Raw genomic sequence first — 19,492 nt, forward strand, 5'->3', positions numbered from 1 at the left:
TTCAATAACTGCTGGTTTAATCATATGCTTTGAGACCTGTCCTGAATCTCTTCGGTTTCACCTCCTCACGTACTAACACACATCTGAAACGGTAATTTTACATGTTGCTATCCCCGAAATTCCGTTCATTTTCCGGAATCGTTGAGGCCCATGCATTTCATATGTTGAAGCACTTTTGAAAAAAGATCGTTCTTGCCAGAGTAGAATTGCTCTGTGAAATCGCACTGTTCAGCAATATGTGCTAGTTTACACCCCTTTGTTCAAGTTAATCTTATTTTGCAGTTGGTGTCACGTATGGTCGAAAACACACTGTTAATACAGAATACTCACTCAGTTGATATTAAAACGAGAAAGCCTAAGGTAGTAGGAGTCGAGAAATGGCCTCCATTGAAGCTTGTATTCTCTGTTTGTAAAGTACCAGTGGGATATGCCATACGTGGATCAGTACTAAAGACAAGACAAAGGTGTTGAATAAGAATGACGATTATTCTTGGTGCAAAAACATGATCCGTTGCTTTTGCGGGTCCTTTCCGCGGCGTATTACTACTGTTGTAGCTAAAGATCACAAGGTTCTTCCATTAGCGATAATGAATATTCTTCTAAGGGCAGCTTTGTGTGTGACCAGAGAAGCATATGTGCTTGGTCATTTCGACTAGAGGGATGCATAAAAGCCACGAAATTAGAGGATGTAAGATTGCTTTTTTCGCTCATAAGTTGTGTTATGCTCCCGTGGAACTTGTTTCAGGTGATCGTGAGGATTGATGATCGAGAACTTGACTTATTTTTTCTTCTTTTGAGACGGATCAGATATATTACTTCAAATATTCCTTGATAGATTAATATGCATTAAAACTTCGAAATATATAATATCATATTAATAAAATATCACACTTTTTAAAAAATTTCAATTTGAGATCGGCTCGAAAAAATTCAAACACCTTAGAGTTGATATCAAATTCGATAATTTTGAATATAAATATGTCCCTCGTTTTTTCATTGAGAAAGCCTGAACTCGTACTCGAGATGGCGTACTAATTAAGATGGATATTTAATAAGTTGGCGTGCAACATTTATTTCGGGGTTTTCAGTTAATTATTGTTTATTTTTATTTGTGATTAATAAACTAATATGTTTTCTTTCCGCCAACTCATTTTCCGAAATTTGCCATTGTTCTGAAAATCAAAATTAAAATTAAAAATAAGATTATAGCAAAACTAGTATATCATAAAATTCTTATACGTATTTTAAATGTGATATTTAGAATCTATGGGATAAAATCGAAGTAAAAAAATTTAAAACCAAATTCTTAGAGATTTTTTTAACTAGAATATGACTCTCATCATAAAATTTCAATTTTATTTTTCTATTTTTATATTTTTTTTTGCAATTTTGACCTCTTTAAGCGTTGATGTGACAGATGCATACAGTGACACATCACACACCCGATTAAGAATGACAAAAATTATAAAAAAAATTAAATATATATATGAGTAAAACTCAAGACAGAGGACAAAAAACAAACATATTAACGAAAAATGAAATTTTTCCTTAGAAAAATATTTATAAATTGTGGATAAAAACCTAGTATTTAGGGCAATGTTGTTGAGTGGCATCCAAGAAATACGCCTCCGCCGCAGTGCAGAAGCAAATGCGACCCGGAATATCCAATGAGAGATTCGTTTGTCCGCTACAAGTAAAGGAACTAAAGAGCATTAATGATACCACCACAGGTGTCTCCCATTAATCACAGTGTGTGTGTGTGTGTTGTGTGAATCCCTTTTTCTGATGAAACAAAACTTCTCCCATGCCATCATTAAATGTTTGCGTACTCTCGCCGCCGCGTCAACCTCTCTCTCTTCACATATATATATATATAAAAACTTTTCGATTACAAGAGATACTCCATAAATCACTTTTTTTGATAGAAATTTTGCCTAATCTATTATGTACTGTGCACTTTGTTCGGAATAATATTAGATTACGTTTGATTTAGACAAGGATTGATATAGGAGGATCGTCTAAAATTTTTATCAATTCAAACACAGTATTAGTCGAAAGAACTGAATATTGCTTATTGTTGACAGTGATAGTTGCATTGTAAGATATACGGTCATTACATAAAAGTCCTATGTTTTTAAAGTTGTAGCATCTTTCTCATCGAAAAATTGTTAGCTTGCACAAATATTCATGACCAATTAATGTTCACTCGGTCCAATGGGAAAAATAATTTGCAGAAGAAATTAACTGATGGAATTATGACTTGGATGCAATTAGCATTTAACAAGTTTGATTGAATCATTTGTAAATGAACAATTGCTTTGTAAAACATAAAGAAAGAAAGATGGAAGAAATAAACTTTCATCAGATCAAAATTTCTTGATATAACCAACACAAAATCTACTCAACTCTAAGCTCTTTGATCCATTTACATTCCCTGATAAAATCCATGGAAATTGGAAAAACCAACAACCCATTATTATTTCAATCAAGAAACTACTCTGATCTAAACACCACAACACCACAAAAATGTTCTGCCAAAAATCTTGATCATCAAGGCAGCTGTTTGGCGTTGATCAAGAAAGAAGAAGGGGGATAGGAACTGCGAGTTGTGTCGGATTATTATCTCCGGCCATGATCACCACAATCTTTGGCGTGTTGTCGGCCGCAGCGACGGTGGCGGGTAGCTGAGTCGCCTTCTCTCCGTCACGATCGGCGGAGCGAGAGAAGGATTTCCGGTAGGAACAGGCTAAGATGATCAAGGCTACAGCGATCAACAGAAGCATCAAGCCTAAGCCGCCGAACAAGTAAGGCAATGGAGAATTCCAGTTCAAGAATCCAGAGGGATTACCGTGTGCATCTGTTGGTGTTGGCCTCATATCTCCCACCTTTTCTGTGTGTTATTTTATGGTTTTTTTTGTGTGTGTGTGTGTGTGAGGAAATGTATATGATTGTGTGTGACTTATAGGTGTAAACGACGATGGGAGGAGTGTTGTGATATGAAATTACTATCATGTCCTCTTCGGACTTCGTCATAGTGTGTGTGTATATGTGTATATATATATATATATATAAAATCATCCTTCTTGGTTAAAGCGCATTTATCACATAAAATCTGAAGTTGGTGTTTGTGCAGATTTTGATGCCATAGAAACATCATCCATGGGTCTAATTGGGACAATTTTTTAAAAAAACTAGAATAAGGAATATAATTATTTTGATTACTTCTATTCTTTTTGGTTAATTACTTTCTATACTTTCCCATATAAGTAGTACAATTCGTTTGGGTGATATGTTATCAAATTTCAGTTTTAATCATAGTCTTAATATTTTTTTTGACAATTTTATTATTTTTTCATCAGAATGTTGATGTGACATATATACGCACGTCCAAATTGGACGAAAAATAGTCAAAAAAACAAAGATGACGGACTAAAAGAGAATTTTGACGATATAGAAGACTAAAATCAGGAAAAAAAATTATATACTTCAAACGACGTTACCTTGAAGGCTTGAGGAGTCCTCCAAAATAGTTGTTTTTCTATAAAATCTTGATCGATAGTCAAGAGAAAGCGTATCTTTGCGCACTATTTTATGGAGTCAATGTCATGAGCTCGTTTATCACGAACAGCAAACAACGCAATTATTTGAAAGAATATTGTTTGTTAGAATTACTATTCTTGCTATTAAAACAATCGAAATGCATTGTTCGGACGGTTAAACTATTGACAAGAATTTAAGTTACATATTACCATCATGCATTGCAGTATCAACTATTACATTTGTTAATACAATAAGCGACCGATCTTATATATCAACAACTTCGTGTCAAGTTTGGAAGCGTTTATGATAAATTATTGCATATAATCCAATATTTTAAAAAATAGGAGTCTGATCGATTATACAAGAGTTGCTTTTGACCAATATTGCACAATTTAATGCAGAGCATTACACTTTGTTCTTGCTCACCTGCGATATCTCTCGCCGGATGACATATCCGAGGCGCCACATATTTAATCGCTTGTACCAATTGAGGATATGACCATAATTTTTCCAAGGAAAAAAAACAGATAAAGCAAAGGCTATATCTTATATCATCAATTATGTTGCACGAAATCGGTAGTTAATTTTAAATATATTTTTTCTAACATTCTAAATCACGATCTTTTGATGGATCTATTTAATATTTAACATTCTAAATTTTGATCTCGATGGATCTATTTAATTCTGTATAAATTGGTCATATTATAAATTAAATATCTTCTTATTGGAAATTTTGAAACAGGTTGATATCATTTGTCAAACACCGTTGGCGAATGTGAACACTGGTTTTGGACATTTTGGCATTATAATGATGAAGGGAAATATAATTTCTTATTAAATTTATTTTTCAAGATCAATTTTTTCTTATTGATATGATTTCAAATATTTAATTATGATTTTGTATGTGATAATTATGCTAAGATTTTTGTGATATGTTGTTATCTTTGTTTAAAAAGAGTTTGTTTCTAATAAAACTATTACTTGGTTTCTTTGTTGATAAACCCTAGACCTATAAATAAGAGGATTCATCTCATGCAAAGAGATTGATTTAGCAGAAGCACATATATACTATTGCACCTTTGCATGTCATAAACTTTAAATAAAACAATCTACAAGGTTGTTGTTGATCGAAGAGTGCGGAATCCACGTGTTGTCGTGATTGTTGAAGACATCTTCAGACAACAACTGTGAAGGAGTTGGCTGAAGATTTGTTTTGTTGCTCCATTTTTAGCATCGTGTTTTGCTTCCTTATATATTGTTTTTGATGTGGTTATTTGTTTTAGGAAGCATCTGATTTTCTCAACATGTTAAGGAAGATAGTTTTTGATTAAAATCACTAGTCATAGTTTTTGTGTAAACTCGTTAGTTTTCTAGTGATTTTTTTTTTACATGAGGCACCGCGCAAGTATTTATACTTGTGCAAAATTTATTTTGTTCAATTGCATTACTTAAAATTAATTTGTATCACAAATTTATATATTCTGATGCATGTTGTCTGAAATTTGTAATATTTCACATAAAGACTTAATTCTGATAAACACAAACTTATGATCACATATTGTCGTACTAGTTTTACTTTCAAACAAAATTATACCCCAAACGTTGCAAATGATATCTTGCACTATTATTTGCTATCTCCACTAAAACAGAATTTTACTATATAAATTTTGTAGATCAAACATTTATAACCAGGTCAAAAGCCATCAATGCTAGTCAAAGTATAATTTTATTTTCTTATATTTGTGGCAGGACATAGTGCACCTACTTGAGTGATAATGAGTCATGATGTTGTCTCATATACTTTAGAGATCAGTCTTACTATTTTTCTTCCGTCAGCCTGTCCTCAGCAGAGATAATATTACCCGTTAAATCTGATGTCATTTTTTTACGGCTTATCTAGTCAACTAGATCAAGTGACACAACGTATCGTTTGTACGAGAACTTTTTAGAAGTTCACTCATCTCAGTACTACTATCACTCATGTACGATGAACCTAACAAATTTGTATATATATTTTTTGTTTGCTAAGGATGTTCAGTTTTTTGACTTAGATAGTCTTTTATTAAAATTCTTATAAAGCTTACATATTTATCATATGTTTTATTGTCTTATTATTGTTTTTTTCCTGAGATGGTGGGACAGTTTTGGAAAAAAAAAAAAAAAAAAGAAGCAAGGACATGGATTAAAAACAGTAGCCAACCCACTTTGTGATGCAACGGAGGGGACGTCTGGGTTCATTCCCAGTTAATAGCAAAAACCCTCAATCCAATGTAATTTTAAAAAATAAAAAAAATTGCTATTTGTAGCGATGGATGGGTAAATTATAATTTTCTGAAAATTATAAATATTAAAAAAATTCTCATTAATTTGAATGAGAAAATTTATTTATTTTCGTGACGTACTCTAATCGTCCAAATTCCAAAAGGAAACTCCAAGTCAATTTGCTATCAACTTCCACCAAGACCCCAAAAATGGAAGAAAAAACTTGGTGGGGTATATATATATATATATATTATGGTGGGGAATTTTAAAATAAAATAATCAATAAAATGTTTGTGTTTTTCCACTAGAGAAATTGAAGCTTCCTTTAGACTAATTTGCCACAATTTATTGGAACACAACGCACTTTTTACTTACTCACTTGTCTCTTTTCATTAAACCAACATTTATTGATAAAATTTCAAATCCTTATCCAATACTCTCAGATTTAATACTTTGCCGTTATTTTGAGGTTTTAACAAAATTACATGATCGAGACGCCACAAATTTTATCTACCTAACCATTGACAATTAGGGAGGATATCAAAAAATTTAATTTTTCCACCTGACATGAATTATTGATTTCTTAGAGATAGAGATATACCCTTGAATATAAACATTATTGAGAAGGCACAAAATATAATGTTTGAGATGTCGTATGATTCAAAATATCGTAAATGCACTTACACAACTAAGTATGAATTTAATTAACGCGTCATATTTTACAATTGACATAAAAACAAATATTACGCGTTTGATTACGAATAGAAAGTCGATATGCTAATATTGTACGTGGAGTTTGTTAGGAAGCAATAATTTTTAATTCATTGATGTTCTTAATTTATATTAAAACGCAAACAAGACTATATATCTTAGACAAATTTAATATCAAAATAGATCACATCAGTCTCAATTATATATATTTATTTTATTTTTTGGTTGTTTCAAATATATAGTCCAATTTCTACATTTAATGTCGTTTTTTCTTGATTTTTTTCCAATGCATCCATATTAACTAAGTTTTGAAAAACGCAAAACTATTTTTTTGCATGGATTAAACAGAGCTAAAAGAAAATTAAATTCACCTTATTTTTTTTACAAAAAATTCCTACAAAAAACAAATCACTCTCATGTTTTTAATTTTTAATAAAAAAAAAATACATTTAACTTTAAAGAAACTGATGCTGGAAATAGACACCTAAAGCCCGTGTACGGAGTTGCGTATACTCGGCCCGTTAAGCATCAACGTCAGCAATAGTAAGCCATATAACATAACAGTCCTAATTCTAATATAATATCTTATAATTTTTTTACACAAAAACTACTTAATACCAACAAATTTGGCACAACAAAAATTTTAATTTATAAATATTTTATTCACATAATTACTAGTTTATAATCATTTACCTCATAATAATCGTATTGTTTATGCTGGTATAATAAATTTGAAGTGCTCGATCGTGAAACATGGAGCAGATCTATTGTAAACACAAAAATTATTGTGAGATCATCTCACCGACCAATTTTGTGATATGTATATCCAATCCGACTCGATTCATGAAAAATTATTTCGTTTTATACTAAAAATATTACTTTTTTTTTAAATAAATCGTCTCACAAGTGACATACTCTCTCGTAAAATATATATATAAACTCATATCATCTTACAATTTTGGAGGTAAAAATCTTTGAGGTTAGTGTAAAAACCTCCGGGTGTAGCGTCGCAATTTTAAGCCGATGCAAATTGCTCGCTGGTTATTTACAATTCTCCGCTGGCCAAAATTAACACAAAAATCAATAAATTAAACTAACCAAACTTAATTATTGAGAAGGGAATAAAATAAATAATTAAATACATTATATTATGGAGCTAATATTTCAAAATGAAGAAACGAAAAACGACTCAAACTTGGCTGCGAGGAGCAGCGGAGACAGGTTTGGCGAGGTGCGTAGGATTAGTTTCTCCCGCCATGATCACCACCATTCTGGGCTCCATTTCAGGCCGTAAAGCGTGCACCGGGCTTCGCGGTTTATCGTCTTGAGATCGATCAGCGGGTGGCGATTTTTTGTATGAGCAGGCTAAGATTATCAACGCTGTGGCGATAAGCCCGAGCATGAGAGCCAGGGAACCGAAAAGGTAAGGTATCGGCGAGTTCCAACGCCGCAAATCGCCACCAGCTGCGGTGGCGGTGGGTTGTGCTGGTGTTGGTATCATTTCTTGATATTTTGTTATTGCTGTGGAAGATGGATTGTGTTGTGGGACGAGGATAATTAACGCGTGCATATTTATATGTGCCAAGGTAATACGCTATACTGTTACTAATTATAATTATTTTATGCTTTTGAATAATAATAATATATATATATATATATAAACGTATTTTGTGAGACATATATCTTATTTGGGTCATTAATTAAAAAATATTATTTTTTATTGTGAATATTGGTAGAGTTGACCCGTCTCACGGATAAAGATTCTTGAGACCGTCTTACAAAAAAACTTACTCTATATAAAATGGAGTTTTAAGAAGTTTTCAGAAAACACACCATTAGATATAAATTTATCTTATGCAACTTTTTTATACACAAATAAGATAATTTTAGATATTATCTATAATGAATGTAATCATGCAATGTAAATTGTGGGAGTGACCCACCAGCTTTGGTAAAAGTTGGGATTCTTTGTTTTGCTTTCTTTTTTTCCATGCAATTTTCTAGAGGATTGATTTCTTTGCAAGTCACTTCATTTTCTGAGTTTCCTTATTTACCCTCCGAAATTTCATTATCATGGAAAGTCTAAATTGTTTCATCTAAATTTGTCCATGGTTGGCAACATATGTAAGCCCAAGATTAGATAATTTGCGAGTTATTTATTTTCAATCGATTTAGAGCAATATATAATTATTATATTTGATTATTTCGAGGGCATTTTGGTAGTTTCCTTGAATGAGAATGAGTGTGAAGTTTGTCTTAATAAAACTAATACCAATTTCCTAAAAATGGGCTTTATTTACTCATCCCCATCGGGCCCACTAAGCGTGTTCGTTCGGGTCAAGTCTTCCCCAAACAAGTCTTCCATTGCTTGAATTCTACCCAAACAAGTCAAAAATAAGTGGACTATTCCAGCTAACTCTCTGGTAATTTCAACCCAACTTTATTTGGATATATTCTATTTATCGTCAATGTGAAATATCGAGAAAATATGAACTATTTGTGTAAAATTAAAAGTCTTTTAAAAAATCAAACATTACGATATTTTAAAACAAGAATTTTTTAAAAAATCCAAATATATTTTTTGGGTTTTCTACTGGATTTTTATATGTTATCTGCGCAACATTAATTTTCTTATTTTGATTATGAGTAGGTCTCTTGTGAGACAGTCTCACAAATCTTTATCTGTGAGACGGGTCAACCCTACCAATATTCACAATAAAAAGTAATACTTTTAGCATAAAAAGTAATATTTTTTCATGTATGACTCAAATAAGAGATATGTCTCACAAAATACGACTCGTGAGACCGTTTCACACAAGTTTTTATCTTTAATTATATATAACTAATGATAATGATGATAATATCAAATATTTTGAGAGAGATTTGACATCACTACAAGAATTACAGTAAAATGTTATATAAGCTTTTTAAGGCAATTTACGTTGATCACCTTTAAAAATCTTATGATTTTTTCCAGATGACGAAGAACTCGTAGTCATTATTTTTTGTTTGTGCACTGTATAATTTCTGACTGTTCAGAGTATTCCGAAAATCCCACACACTTGATAAATCTGCAAAAGATTGTAGATAGGGTGAGACATAGAAGACTTTTTTAGGATTTGTATATAAGACTTTGATCCCAAATTTCATACACTCCATCAACTCGATTATCTCTTAAGGACAACATAATATGATTTTAAATCATAAGCGTGTATGTCCTATTTATAACTTTTTTCCTTCGGGTTGTTACATTTGTGATTTGAAAGCATAAATTTTTAACACGATATCGAAGTAGAATTCATGTGTTCGAAATATTTTTGTCCTATTTTAATTTATATTTAAGTAGATTAGTGTTTAATGCTAATTGGATTTTATTATTCTATCCAGCTTACCTGCATGGAGAATTAAGGAAATGATTACCAAATTAGCTTTCTTGGCTTAACTGCTCTAATGTTAAACCATTAAACAAGTAATATTGAGTCATTTCATATTAATTAGAATATTTTAAAATATATTATTTCTAGTAAAGCACATGATTAATTATGTGACCTTAAAATTTATTTTCCGGATATGAAATATCAGCCAAAAAAATCATGGCAGACGTTTTTTTGCCTGCTAATTTTTTTATGAGAATATTATAATTTATTTTTTAGAGTTTTTTCTTTGGGAGTTACGTGCCGTTAGTGTCGTTAATTATAGTTTTTAGAAAACTGAAATTGTACACGTTTAGAAATGTGAGGTTTTTGTTTATTTATTTATATCATTCTACTCAATTTTTCTTCCTATAAACTGTTGGATTATATATTGAGTTGTTAATGAGATTTCCATACGCGTGAATAGAAATGAGGGAACTGTGGGTTTATCCTACGTAGAAAAACTAAAGTGATGTAGAAGAGTAAGGGGGTGTGCAATCGGTCTATTCGGTTATCGATCGAACTGAATAGACCTATAACCGATTTCACCGATTTTATTTTCGAATAACCGAACCGATTGAAAAATTCATAGAAATCGAATTAACCGAACCGATTTTCAAATCGGTTGACCGAAATAACCGATATTTTTTTTAAAAAAATGCAAATTTTAACTAAAAAAAACAATGGAGAACTTATAAATAACAAGAAACATTGAACAAAAAATATCAATAACAAATCAAAATATTGAAAATAAAATCATTGAATGAATGAACTTCTTTCTAATGTATGAAAAGTTGGATTTCCTTCTAATGCATTTTTAATCCTCATATACAATTTAAATTAATATATATACTAATTCGGTTAATTAGGTTTAACCGAATTTTTCAAATTAAAACCGAAACCGAACCGAATTAACCGAATTAACGGATTGTTTAAAATTTCAAAACTGAACTTCCGAATTAACCGAACCGAATTTCCGAATTAATTCGGTTCGGTCGGTTAATTCGGTTTAACCGAAATTTTGGACACCCCTTTAGAAGAGCTTATATTATGTTACATTTTATGGAAATGTAAGAATGATCGATCAAGAGCCTTTCTCGCACACGCTAGGGCATGGGTGCAAATCAAGGGTTCGATTTGAACTGGAAAAGACTTGACTTGTTTGCAAGCGTACAAACGTGACCTGAGTCCGTCGAATGTATAGGATGAATCAAGGCAAAAATTGCCAAGCTATGCCACTTTTTACAAATTTTTTTTCCGGAATTAAGAGACCTTCCATATTCCCCGTGAGACCTCTCACTGTCTCACATGCTTGGCTGTTGGTGCTTCGGCTAGATGAATACGATATTAAGATCATAATGAAAATGTAATTTATTTTTCTTCTAACCAGATACATACGATATTGAGATTTTTTTGCCGACGTAATAAAAAATTCTGATAAATTGACAAGGTGATGTAAACCTGAGTTGGAGGATTAGAATGAATACGATGTCAAAATTGAAGTGGGTGTAAAATGTTATTATCAATATTACTTAGTTAAATTAAAATAATTAATAGTGTGAACGTTAGTGGGAACAGAAAGATTTAAAAGTAAGGCATCAAGATTTTGTTAATGGCCATCCTCCCACTAATCTAATTATTTAATTTAATTGATTAAACATATTATTCTTATTCTATTATGAAGTCAAAAATTTTTGAATAATGGAGCATCGATAAACATTTCCAAATATTCTTTTAAATTTAGTTTGGTGAGTTACTATTTTCATTGCAAAATGTTAAATAATGGGGATTTTTATGCAAATTTTTTATTTGGCGACATCGAAATACAAGCAAAGAAAAATTTCGATAATGTATTTTTTGGAAATTTTTATTTTTTGTTATGTATGCTTATCTTTTTATGATTTTTTATATCAATTCGTCAGATTTAATCTTGGTAATTTTAGTCATTTTTTAATGTGACATTGATGCGACACCGATGCAGTGTTGATATAGCGTTTACGCGTATTGTCACGTTAATATTCTATATGAAAAATGATTAAATTTAAAAAAAAGTTGAAGTACACACACTACGAGAATTATTAAAAGCCACATTGGCCTAATATACTAATATTCATCGATCATCTTGGTTTGATCCAAATCCAATGGGGACGCTTTTATTTCATCGGGATTATTCTAGCTAGTTATTCCGGATACAACTCGAAACTTCGTCTCAACCCAACAACTTTTTCATCATAAAAATGAAAAAATGTAATTGAAGAAATCGAGGGAAAACTAATATTTATTTGATCGCATCAAGAAATTCCATGGCATGAAAAAAAATAAATAGAAACCATCAAAATGCGACTCAAGATTGCCAAAACAAAACTCCAACTTTAAATCCTGATCAAACATAAAAAACCATCAACTCAAAGACTTGAAATCCGAAAGTGGAGGCGTCACTTATTCATGCCAGTGGCATTCTTCACAGATTCAGCTGCACCTTGCGCCTTAGCTTTCATCTGCTGTCCAGTCTAAACATCCACAAAAAATTGTCACTATATCAGGACACATATTAGCATATTTGAAAATTTAAAAATTAAATATGAAATTCCTTTGTATGTCTCCGTGACTAAATGTCATGAATAGTGTTTGGTGCCTCTAACATATGGGGCGAGTGGAAAGATTACCTCCTGCATTGATTCCTTGGCAGATTGTGCAGCGTTACTAGCTTTGTCCATCATCTGGTTACCTTTTTCCTGCAATGAGACACAAACTTTTAATGTGAATCGGATTTCGGAATGCCGATTTTACTTAAAGGAGAGTAAAGGGTAACACCTGCGCCTGTCCCTTGGCCTGGCCGGCTTGGTAACTCATGTTCTGTGAATTATCCATTTTCTTGTTTGAATAATGAGGTTGTAGGAGCTGGTATTTATAGCAACTTAGGCTTGCTCGATGTTTGCCAAGCGTCTTGTGAATATAATTAATGTAGGGATTTTGTAACTAATTCTACGATCTATTCAAAAGCAATATACTAGGAAATATTGTTGTTGAAAATATCTTCTCATGCACGTGTGTCTCTAGTTCAACAAAACTATTTGATCAGTCCATATTATCATTATGTATACATACGGATCCCATTATTAAGCTTTGTCTATTTGAGTACTTGGATCCTTATTTAGACAATGATTCTTGATATTTATAACATAACCAAATAATAAGTCCAAAATGCTCTATATATAATTTAAATACTAATTGGCTTTGTGTTTTGGCTACAAAATTATTAACTAAATTAACAAAATTGAGATGTTCAAGGCACGATATTGATTTATAAATGAGAATTTTCTTCGAGAACTTTATGAGTCAGTTTATGCTACACCGAGAAGTGTTTCTCTTTCTATTCTAATATCATTAGCTCATGTGAGTACTTCATATTTTTATAAAAGTTGATATATATATGTTTTACATCAGAATAAAGATTGACCACATCTTATTGTTTAACTTGGGCCGAGTAAGTCGTGTCTATTAATGGATATTACAGTTTAAAATTCCAAATATGGACGTGCTCTTCGTGATGAATTTTTTCAGTTTTCTTGCGAACTTCGTTGAGTTTCATATTCTCCAAACACGTGTCGAGATCTGAGCGATGGATGAGTATTATCTTTGAATATAATTTTCTAATATATAAAATCGTAGGTGCGACTGCAGTCACCATCCGTTCTGCTTTTGCTCCCACTGGCTATGGGCTGGAATCCTATTCTAAATCTTACGCATCAAAGCACCGTAAAAAGACAATGACAAGTGCCGATTTCTTATGCATACAAATTCCTCGTTGGAAATCTTTTATGGCGCCAAATGGAATGTTCAAATCTTTAAAAAGCATTATTGGAGTGAAACATGAAACACAACATTTCAAAACCAGATTAACATGTTTTATATATTTATTACTCCAACGTACAAACTCAAAATCCAATACAGAAAATACTCGACAATCAAGAAACATATAGTAAACTGTTTGTCGACCCTTATTGAAACAATAGAAACGGCGAGTCAAGAAACCAGTGCAAAACCATAGCTAATATAAAACACGAAATTATTTCTTCTCAACCTCCTCATCCTCATTCTCGCTCCAACACGATTGCAGAATCGACCTGGGTGATCCACAGCCCCTCGAGCTAGTGAAGCTGCTGTACATTATGGATCCTCCATTGCCAAGTGCTTCGCAGTTTCGTTCTCCACAACAATATCCCTTCATGCATAGAGTAAACTCAGAATCAAGGTCCTCTCCAGCAACAGAAGAATGTAAAGCCACAGAAAACTTTGCTGGCTGGAAGCAAGCCAACACCCTCTCCAGTAGTAGAGACAGATCTTGTAGATTAAAGTAGTAGCCAACTGCTTCAAAACTCGCGTAACTGAAGCCATCTTCTGGCGTGACGTGAATTGTAGAGATTGCACCGCCTTCTATAGCATTCATCGAGTAACCACAGGGATCAAATTCGAAATCACATATCTCAGAATGCGGAAGGATTTTTCTGATTCCAGACACTTCAGTCATAACAGACGCAGAGCTTGATTGATTCTTGAAAAACACAGAAGCCTTCTTTTGGTCCAAATTCGTCATGCACATCTCTAGAGTGTAAACAGGGCTCAAACCTCTAGTCCCATTGGCACAAGCAGAATAAACGTGCCATTTCTCATGGTCATCAGAATCACCCATCAGACAGGCCTTGCTACTCAGACCAAGTTTGCTAAAATGGTAATCGAGAACAGCAACTTCATCAGAAAAGCTACGGTACGGAAATGGCTGGGAGCCAGGAAAAATGAAACTTCCACGACTGTATCTTACGGAACTCACAGAAAGACCAAGCATACCAGACAGCTTAAGGATAGGTGGGATAGAAAGCAGCAGTTTGGTAGTCCCACAGGTTTTCAGTATAATTTTGTAAGGGTACACAAAGAGGCTTGATTCTGATAGAACATAGGAGTCTACTTCATCATTCTTTAGTGAAGACACAATGGTGCATTGAGCTGGGTCTAAAATTTCATTTAGTTGGAATTTGGACAGAGTCCGAAGGCCACGGCCTCCAGGATCAGCAAATATACCAGGCTCAGAAAAATAAATCTCGAGCCTCTTCTCATAACCTTCGAATCCCATTGGGGAGATCGGTACAGTCATTTGGACTAGAGAGAAAATAGTGGTGCTTTCGAGCAGGAATAACAAGAATGAGGAACGAAGAAGAGACAGGAGAGAGCAGATTGTTAAGACACTATTCTTTTGTTAAAAAGTTGGTGGATAGGAAAACTTGGGTCGTCTCAGGATGGCTTCCGAGCGCACTGCAACAAAGAAAGCCAACTAATTAATGTTTGAACAGTGATCTAAGCATATCAGAATCCAATAAATGAAACAAAATCAGATTGTTCAGAAGGTGAAACTCACGTTGGAGTATGCGGCAGATCTGAATTTCTTGATTCCACCGTTCGGGCGTACGTCTTCAATGCTGTAACCGAGGGGAGCTTCGTAGAATAATGATTTACTATTACTAGACTTCTTCTTACCACCCTTTAACTCCATTAAAACATTCAGTCCTTCCTGGCTGGACAATAAAACGAGATTCAGAACCACGTAAAGCAACACAAAACTCAAGCACCAACCACGACCCAAAAAAGAATTAATACCACAGAATTCTAGCAACGCCGACAAGAAGACAGGATATGGGAGATTAAACATTGGGAACGAAATCAAGAAAACAAAACATTACGTAAACCAACAGATGGATTCCACTGCATGATCTATGAAGTATGAATATGACATTGATTCTATAAAAACTAAAACTTCGTATTATCGACAGATTTATCATCATTTACCGAGGAAAAAAGAAAAGAACAAGAAGGAAACGAGAATCAACAACTAACCAGAAACGATGTATCCAACGATGGCCGAAGATCACCTATTTTCTTCCCGTAATCTTCAAATATCAAATCTGGGAATTAAAAGCAAATAAAAAAAATCTCATTAACACATCATGTACCGCGCAAACAAATAAAAAATCCTAGAACAAATTATCAAAACACACTTACGAAATCAAAACCAACAAATCTGAATTATAAAAAGAAACCCCAGAAATCGAGAACAAATGGCCGTAAAAAATAATTATTAAAAATTAAAAATCGGAGAGGATTCCGTGTTCGCAAAACTTGGAGGAGCGAATCAATGGGGTTTGCTAGTTGTTACGCCAGAGGTCTGCTTAAATAGGGAAACGAAAGAAGCGCGTGGAGCATACTCATCGGGATGTCATATAATTACAATATTACCTTCCGCTTAATTTGGCGATTATTTTGTGATTTACTAATTTACCCTTGTTTTGAGCGCCGATTAAGAAACATAGATTATTACAGATTCATTGCCTAGTGTGTGATTCTTTTCTTCCGGAAAATTTCCGTCTCCTTTTTTATTGGTGATAATCAAAGTCAAAGAATGTTTTTCGTGAGAGACACTACATCGTATTATTATTATGTGACGCTCGTTTTACATAAAACTATATAATCCATATTAATGAAAAAATTCAAATTTTAATAATAGTACCTACAATAATCCAAAACCACAGTTAAAAAAAATTATTTATTATTTATTATTATTAGAGAATTCAAGGATAAAGATAATATCTTCGCACCATCTTGATTTGATGCAAGGATTTGAAAAATCCCTAAACAGAAACTCATATCCGAAAATATATCTCCGAACCCGTACCTGTTTGAATTTTCGTCAAGAGCCTCGAATCTAGAGGAAAATTGTCAATATTCCTATTTATAATAACTATAAGATTATAATCATATCCTTTACAAACGAACGGAATAGATCATCCTAATCAGGGACGGAGTTAGGATTCAGCTTGTTATTTTAAAAAAAAAAAAATTAGGTAGGAGCTAGAGCCCAACTCAACCCCATATGTAGCTCCGCTTCTAATCCTAATTTTAAGATGGATAGTATAATAAAGGGTGTTAGAACTCTCGGTACCACTACTTTCTAAGCAATATAAGAGAGTAATAATAATAAAAAAGCCTAGAACCGAGGATTTTGAATGGCTAGGCATAAAATTATTCTGTTTAGTGTCAAATAGAGAAGAATATCTTCCTTGGGGTTCACTAGTAATAGTGGTCTTTTGACTCTTGATTAAAAAATTCAAATTTACTACGCATTTTAAAATCTTTTTGGCTTCGTTCGTATGGAAAAACGATAGATTTGAAGTTATGAATTTCGAATCTATTTGATTTATTAGGAGTGTTTCGATATTTTTAAATAAAATGAGAGTCAAGGGTTATTAATTTTCTCAAAAAAAAAAAAAAAAAAGCCTATAATTTAATTTTGTGGATCCATTTACCTGCCTGCATGCATGCATGCATGGGCTGCCCCACTGATCAACCACCGCAGCCTCCTCAATTTAACATTCGTCCGATATTTTGTTTTACTATAATAACCTTCCAGTTAACGAAATCCATTCGAAATACAGCTTACAGTTCCCGTTTTATCCCCCAAAGAACGTGATTCCCGTTTTATCCCCCGAAGAACTGATATAACACACATTTTATATCAGTTAAAAGTTATTAATGAAAGAAAGTGGTTCAGATAATATGATCTTTCGGAAAATTTGCAAGCGCTATATAAATATAATTCATCCGTCAAGTTAATATAATATGGTGTGTGTGTGTGTGTATATATTAAAATATTAATATATATAATTTTAATCATTTTCATCATAAATATTAAAATATTATTACACACGACTGAATTTTGTAAAAAAATAATTAATAAAACCTAGGCGAATCGAGCTCACGCTGACTGTACAATTATTAATATAATATATGTGGAAATGAGGATAAGATTGCCAGTCAATGGAACAAATCACCATGAGCTGGTTCCCATGAAACTCGAATTTGGCAACAATAATCCTTTTATTCAATTCAATTATCAAAACACGACAAATATATAACGTGGAATATTTTTCAAAATTTATTCGATTATAATTTGACATTTTCTTAATTAATAATTAGTCCGATAAAATATTAACATGCCATGTCCTACCATAGTCAGATTATTGTCTTAATGGATCTCCATTGTACGCCTAAAGAAGATTATCGCAAATAAAAAAAATGTTTTAGTCTTTGATTGTATTGATTTTCTTGGAGCATCGAAGAATACATGTATGTCACACCCTTACCAAGGGGAGAGGGAAAAAAAATTTGATTTTAATATTATAAAGTATACATATTTTAAGTGTAAGTTTTCTTGAATTGAAATATCAAATGTCAATATTTCATGTTACAAAAATTCAACGTCTCGTTTTCTTGAATTGACTTGGTAATTTCCAGCGCACTTCATTAAACTACTTGGAAGTGGCATAGGCAATTTCCAGTGAATACATAAAGAAATTTAGACATTAGTGTATAATATTCTCTTCGTGTATCGATATATCTAATTCCTTTTTATAATATAGAAGCAAGTTTAGATAATTGCATCGGGTTCCACTTGAATAGATGAATTTGAAATCCACATATTTCGATTATAGGTTTTACTATTTACAACTGAGTGAATTTTAAAGCTTATGATTTTATTCATGTGAACAACAAGAATATATTCGATTACATGCAACCTATTGATTTTATTAATTGATTCATTTGTCATGATTTGGGAATTGATTGCTGTCAAATCGTCCAAATGTTTACATGGAATATATTTATGCGCACACACAATTGACAAAAGCCCAATTGGAAATAATCGAAGTTGCCAAGTCCAATAACACTCTCCCAATCCAATTATATCTATTTGTGGTCAGCCAGCAACAAACCACCCAACTTTCGTTCCTTGGCTTGTCCTGCAAATCAATATCGGGTATATCTTTAGGTGTGGAGTAGAGCAGAAACCTTAAAAGATGAAAGAGATCTATTCATAAACAAGAAAATACCATTGTAGTTTGGGTTGAATCTTGATGAAATAATATATCAATAGAAAGTTAATTCGATTAATTTAATGATTTTTTTCTATTCTAAGGAAGAAAAAAAGTCCAAAACGCCTCTTTATTAAAAAAATTGAAGAAAAAGTCTTTTCGACAAATTTTCAGTGTATCTCCATTGCGTCTGCAGTTCATATCAACTGTTTTACGCGTTAGTTCATCATCCAATTTTTTTTATGCAGTGCTTATCAAATTTTATAAGATTTTATTTCATAAATACTATTATATTTATTACACTTCTATTGAGGAATTAATATTAAGATTGATATTTTTTCAAACACTTAAAAGAGATATTACATTAATTAAAATATTACACTATAATAAACAGGTAAAATCAAAATAAGAGTGTAGAAATTTATATTAAAAAAATTTATAAAGAATTAAATCGAAAATAATATGATAATATTTGTTTTTATTCTGGGACTGAAAAAGGAATGATGGGAAATGAAATCAAACTAAAAAGGTTACTTTATGATCCACGGAGAACTTTGGATGTCTTCCTCAAACCCAAGTGTACAATTAAAGCACGGCAAGTAACTGAATGATTGGCTTGAATAAAGACACCATGACCCTGTCCATTAT

At 32.4% G+C, this 19,492-nt stretch overlaps 3 protein-coding genes across 3 annotated transcripts; all 3 read right to left on the bottom strand.

The window, feature by feature from the left end:
* Nucleotides 1–2,573: 2,573 nt before the first annotated feature.
* Nucleotides 2,574–2,876, bottom strand: LOC142545717 (protein GLUTAMINE DUMPER 5-like). Its single transcript, XM_075653438.1, has one exon. It carries the CDS (start codon nucleotides 2,874–2,876, stop codon nucleotides 2,574–2,576), a length of 303 nt encoding a protein of 100 aa, XP_075509553.1.
* A 9,310-nt stretch (nucleotides 2,877–12,186) lies between these two features.
* LOC142515593 (uncharacterized) lies at nucleotides 12,187–12,875 on the bottom strand. Its single transcript, XM_075619808.1, has 3 exons — nucleotides 12,741–12,875; nucleotides 12,593–12,661; nucleotides 12,187–12,436 (listed from the first exon to the last, which is right to left on the bottom strand). Exons 1-3 carry the CDS (start codon nucleotides 12,795–12,797, stop codon nucleotides 12,362–12,364), a joined length of 201 nt encoding a protein of 66 aa, XP_075475923.1. The 5' UTR covers nucleotides 12,798–12,875; the 3' UTR covers nucleotides 12,187–12,361.
* Nucleotides 12,876–13,812: 937 nt separating this feature from the next.
* LOC142550138 (S-adenosylmethionine decarboxylase proenzyme-like) lies at nucleotides 13,813–16,185 on the bottom strand. Its single transcript, XM_075659394.1, has 4 exons — nucleotides 15,981–16,185; nucleotides 15,816–15,883; nucleotides 15,340–15,496; nucleotides 13,813–15,236 (listed from the first exon to the last, which is right to left on the bottom strand). The coding sequence occupies exon 4, from the start codon at nucleotides 15,076–15,078 to the stop codon at nucleotides 13,996–13,998; it is 1,083 nt and encodes a 360-aa protein (XP_075515509.1). The 5' UTR covers nucleotides 15,079–15,236; nucleotides 15,340–15,496; nucleotides 15,816–15,883; nucleotides 15,981–16,185; the 3' UTR covers nucleotides 13,813–13,995.
* Between the last annotated feature and the right edge of the window lie 3,307 nt (nucleotides 16,186–19,492).

The sequence above is a fragment of the Primulina tabacum genome, chromosome 1 (genome assembly GCF_025594145.1).
Source record: "Primulina tabacum isolate GXHZ01 chromosome 1, ASM2559414v2, whole genome shotgun sequence".
NCBI lineage: Eukaryota > Viridiplantae > Streptophyta > Magnoliopsida > Lamiales > Gesneriaceae > Primulina > Primulina tabacum.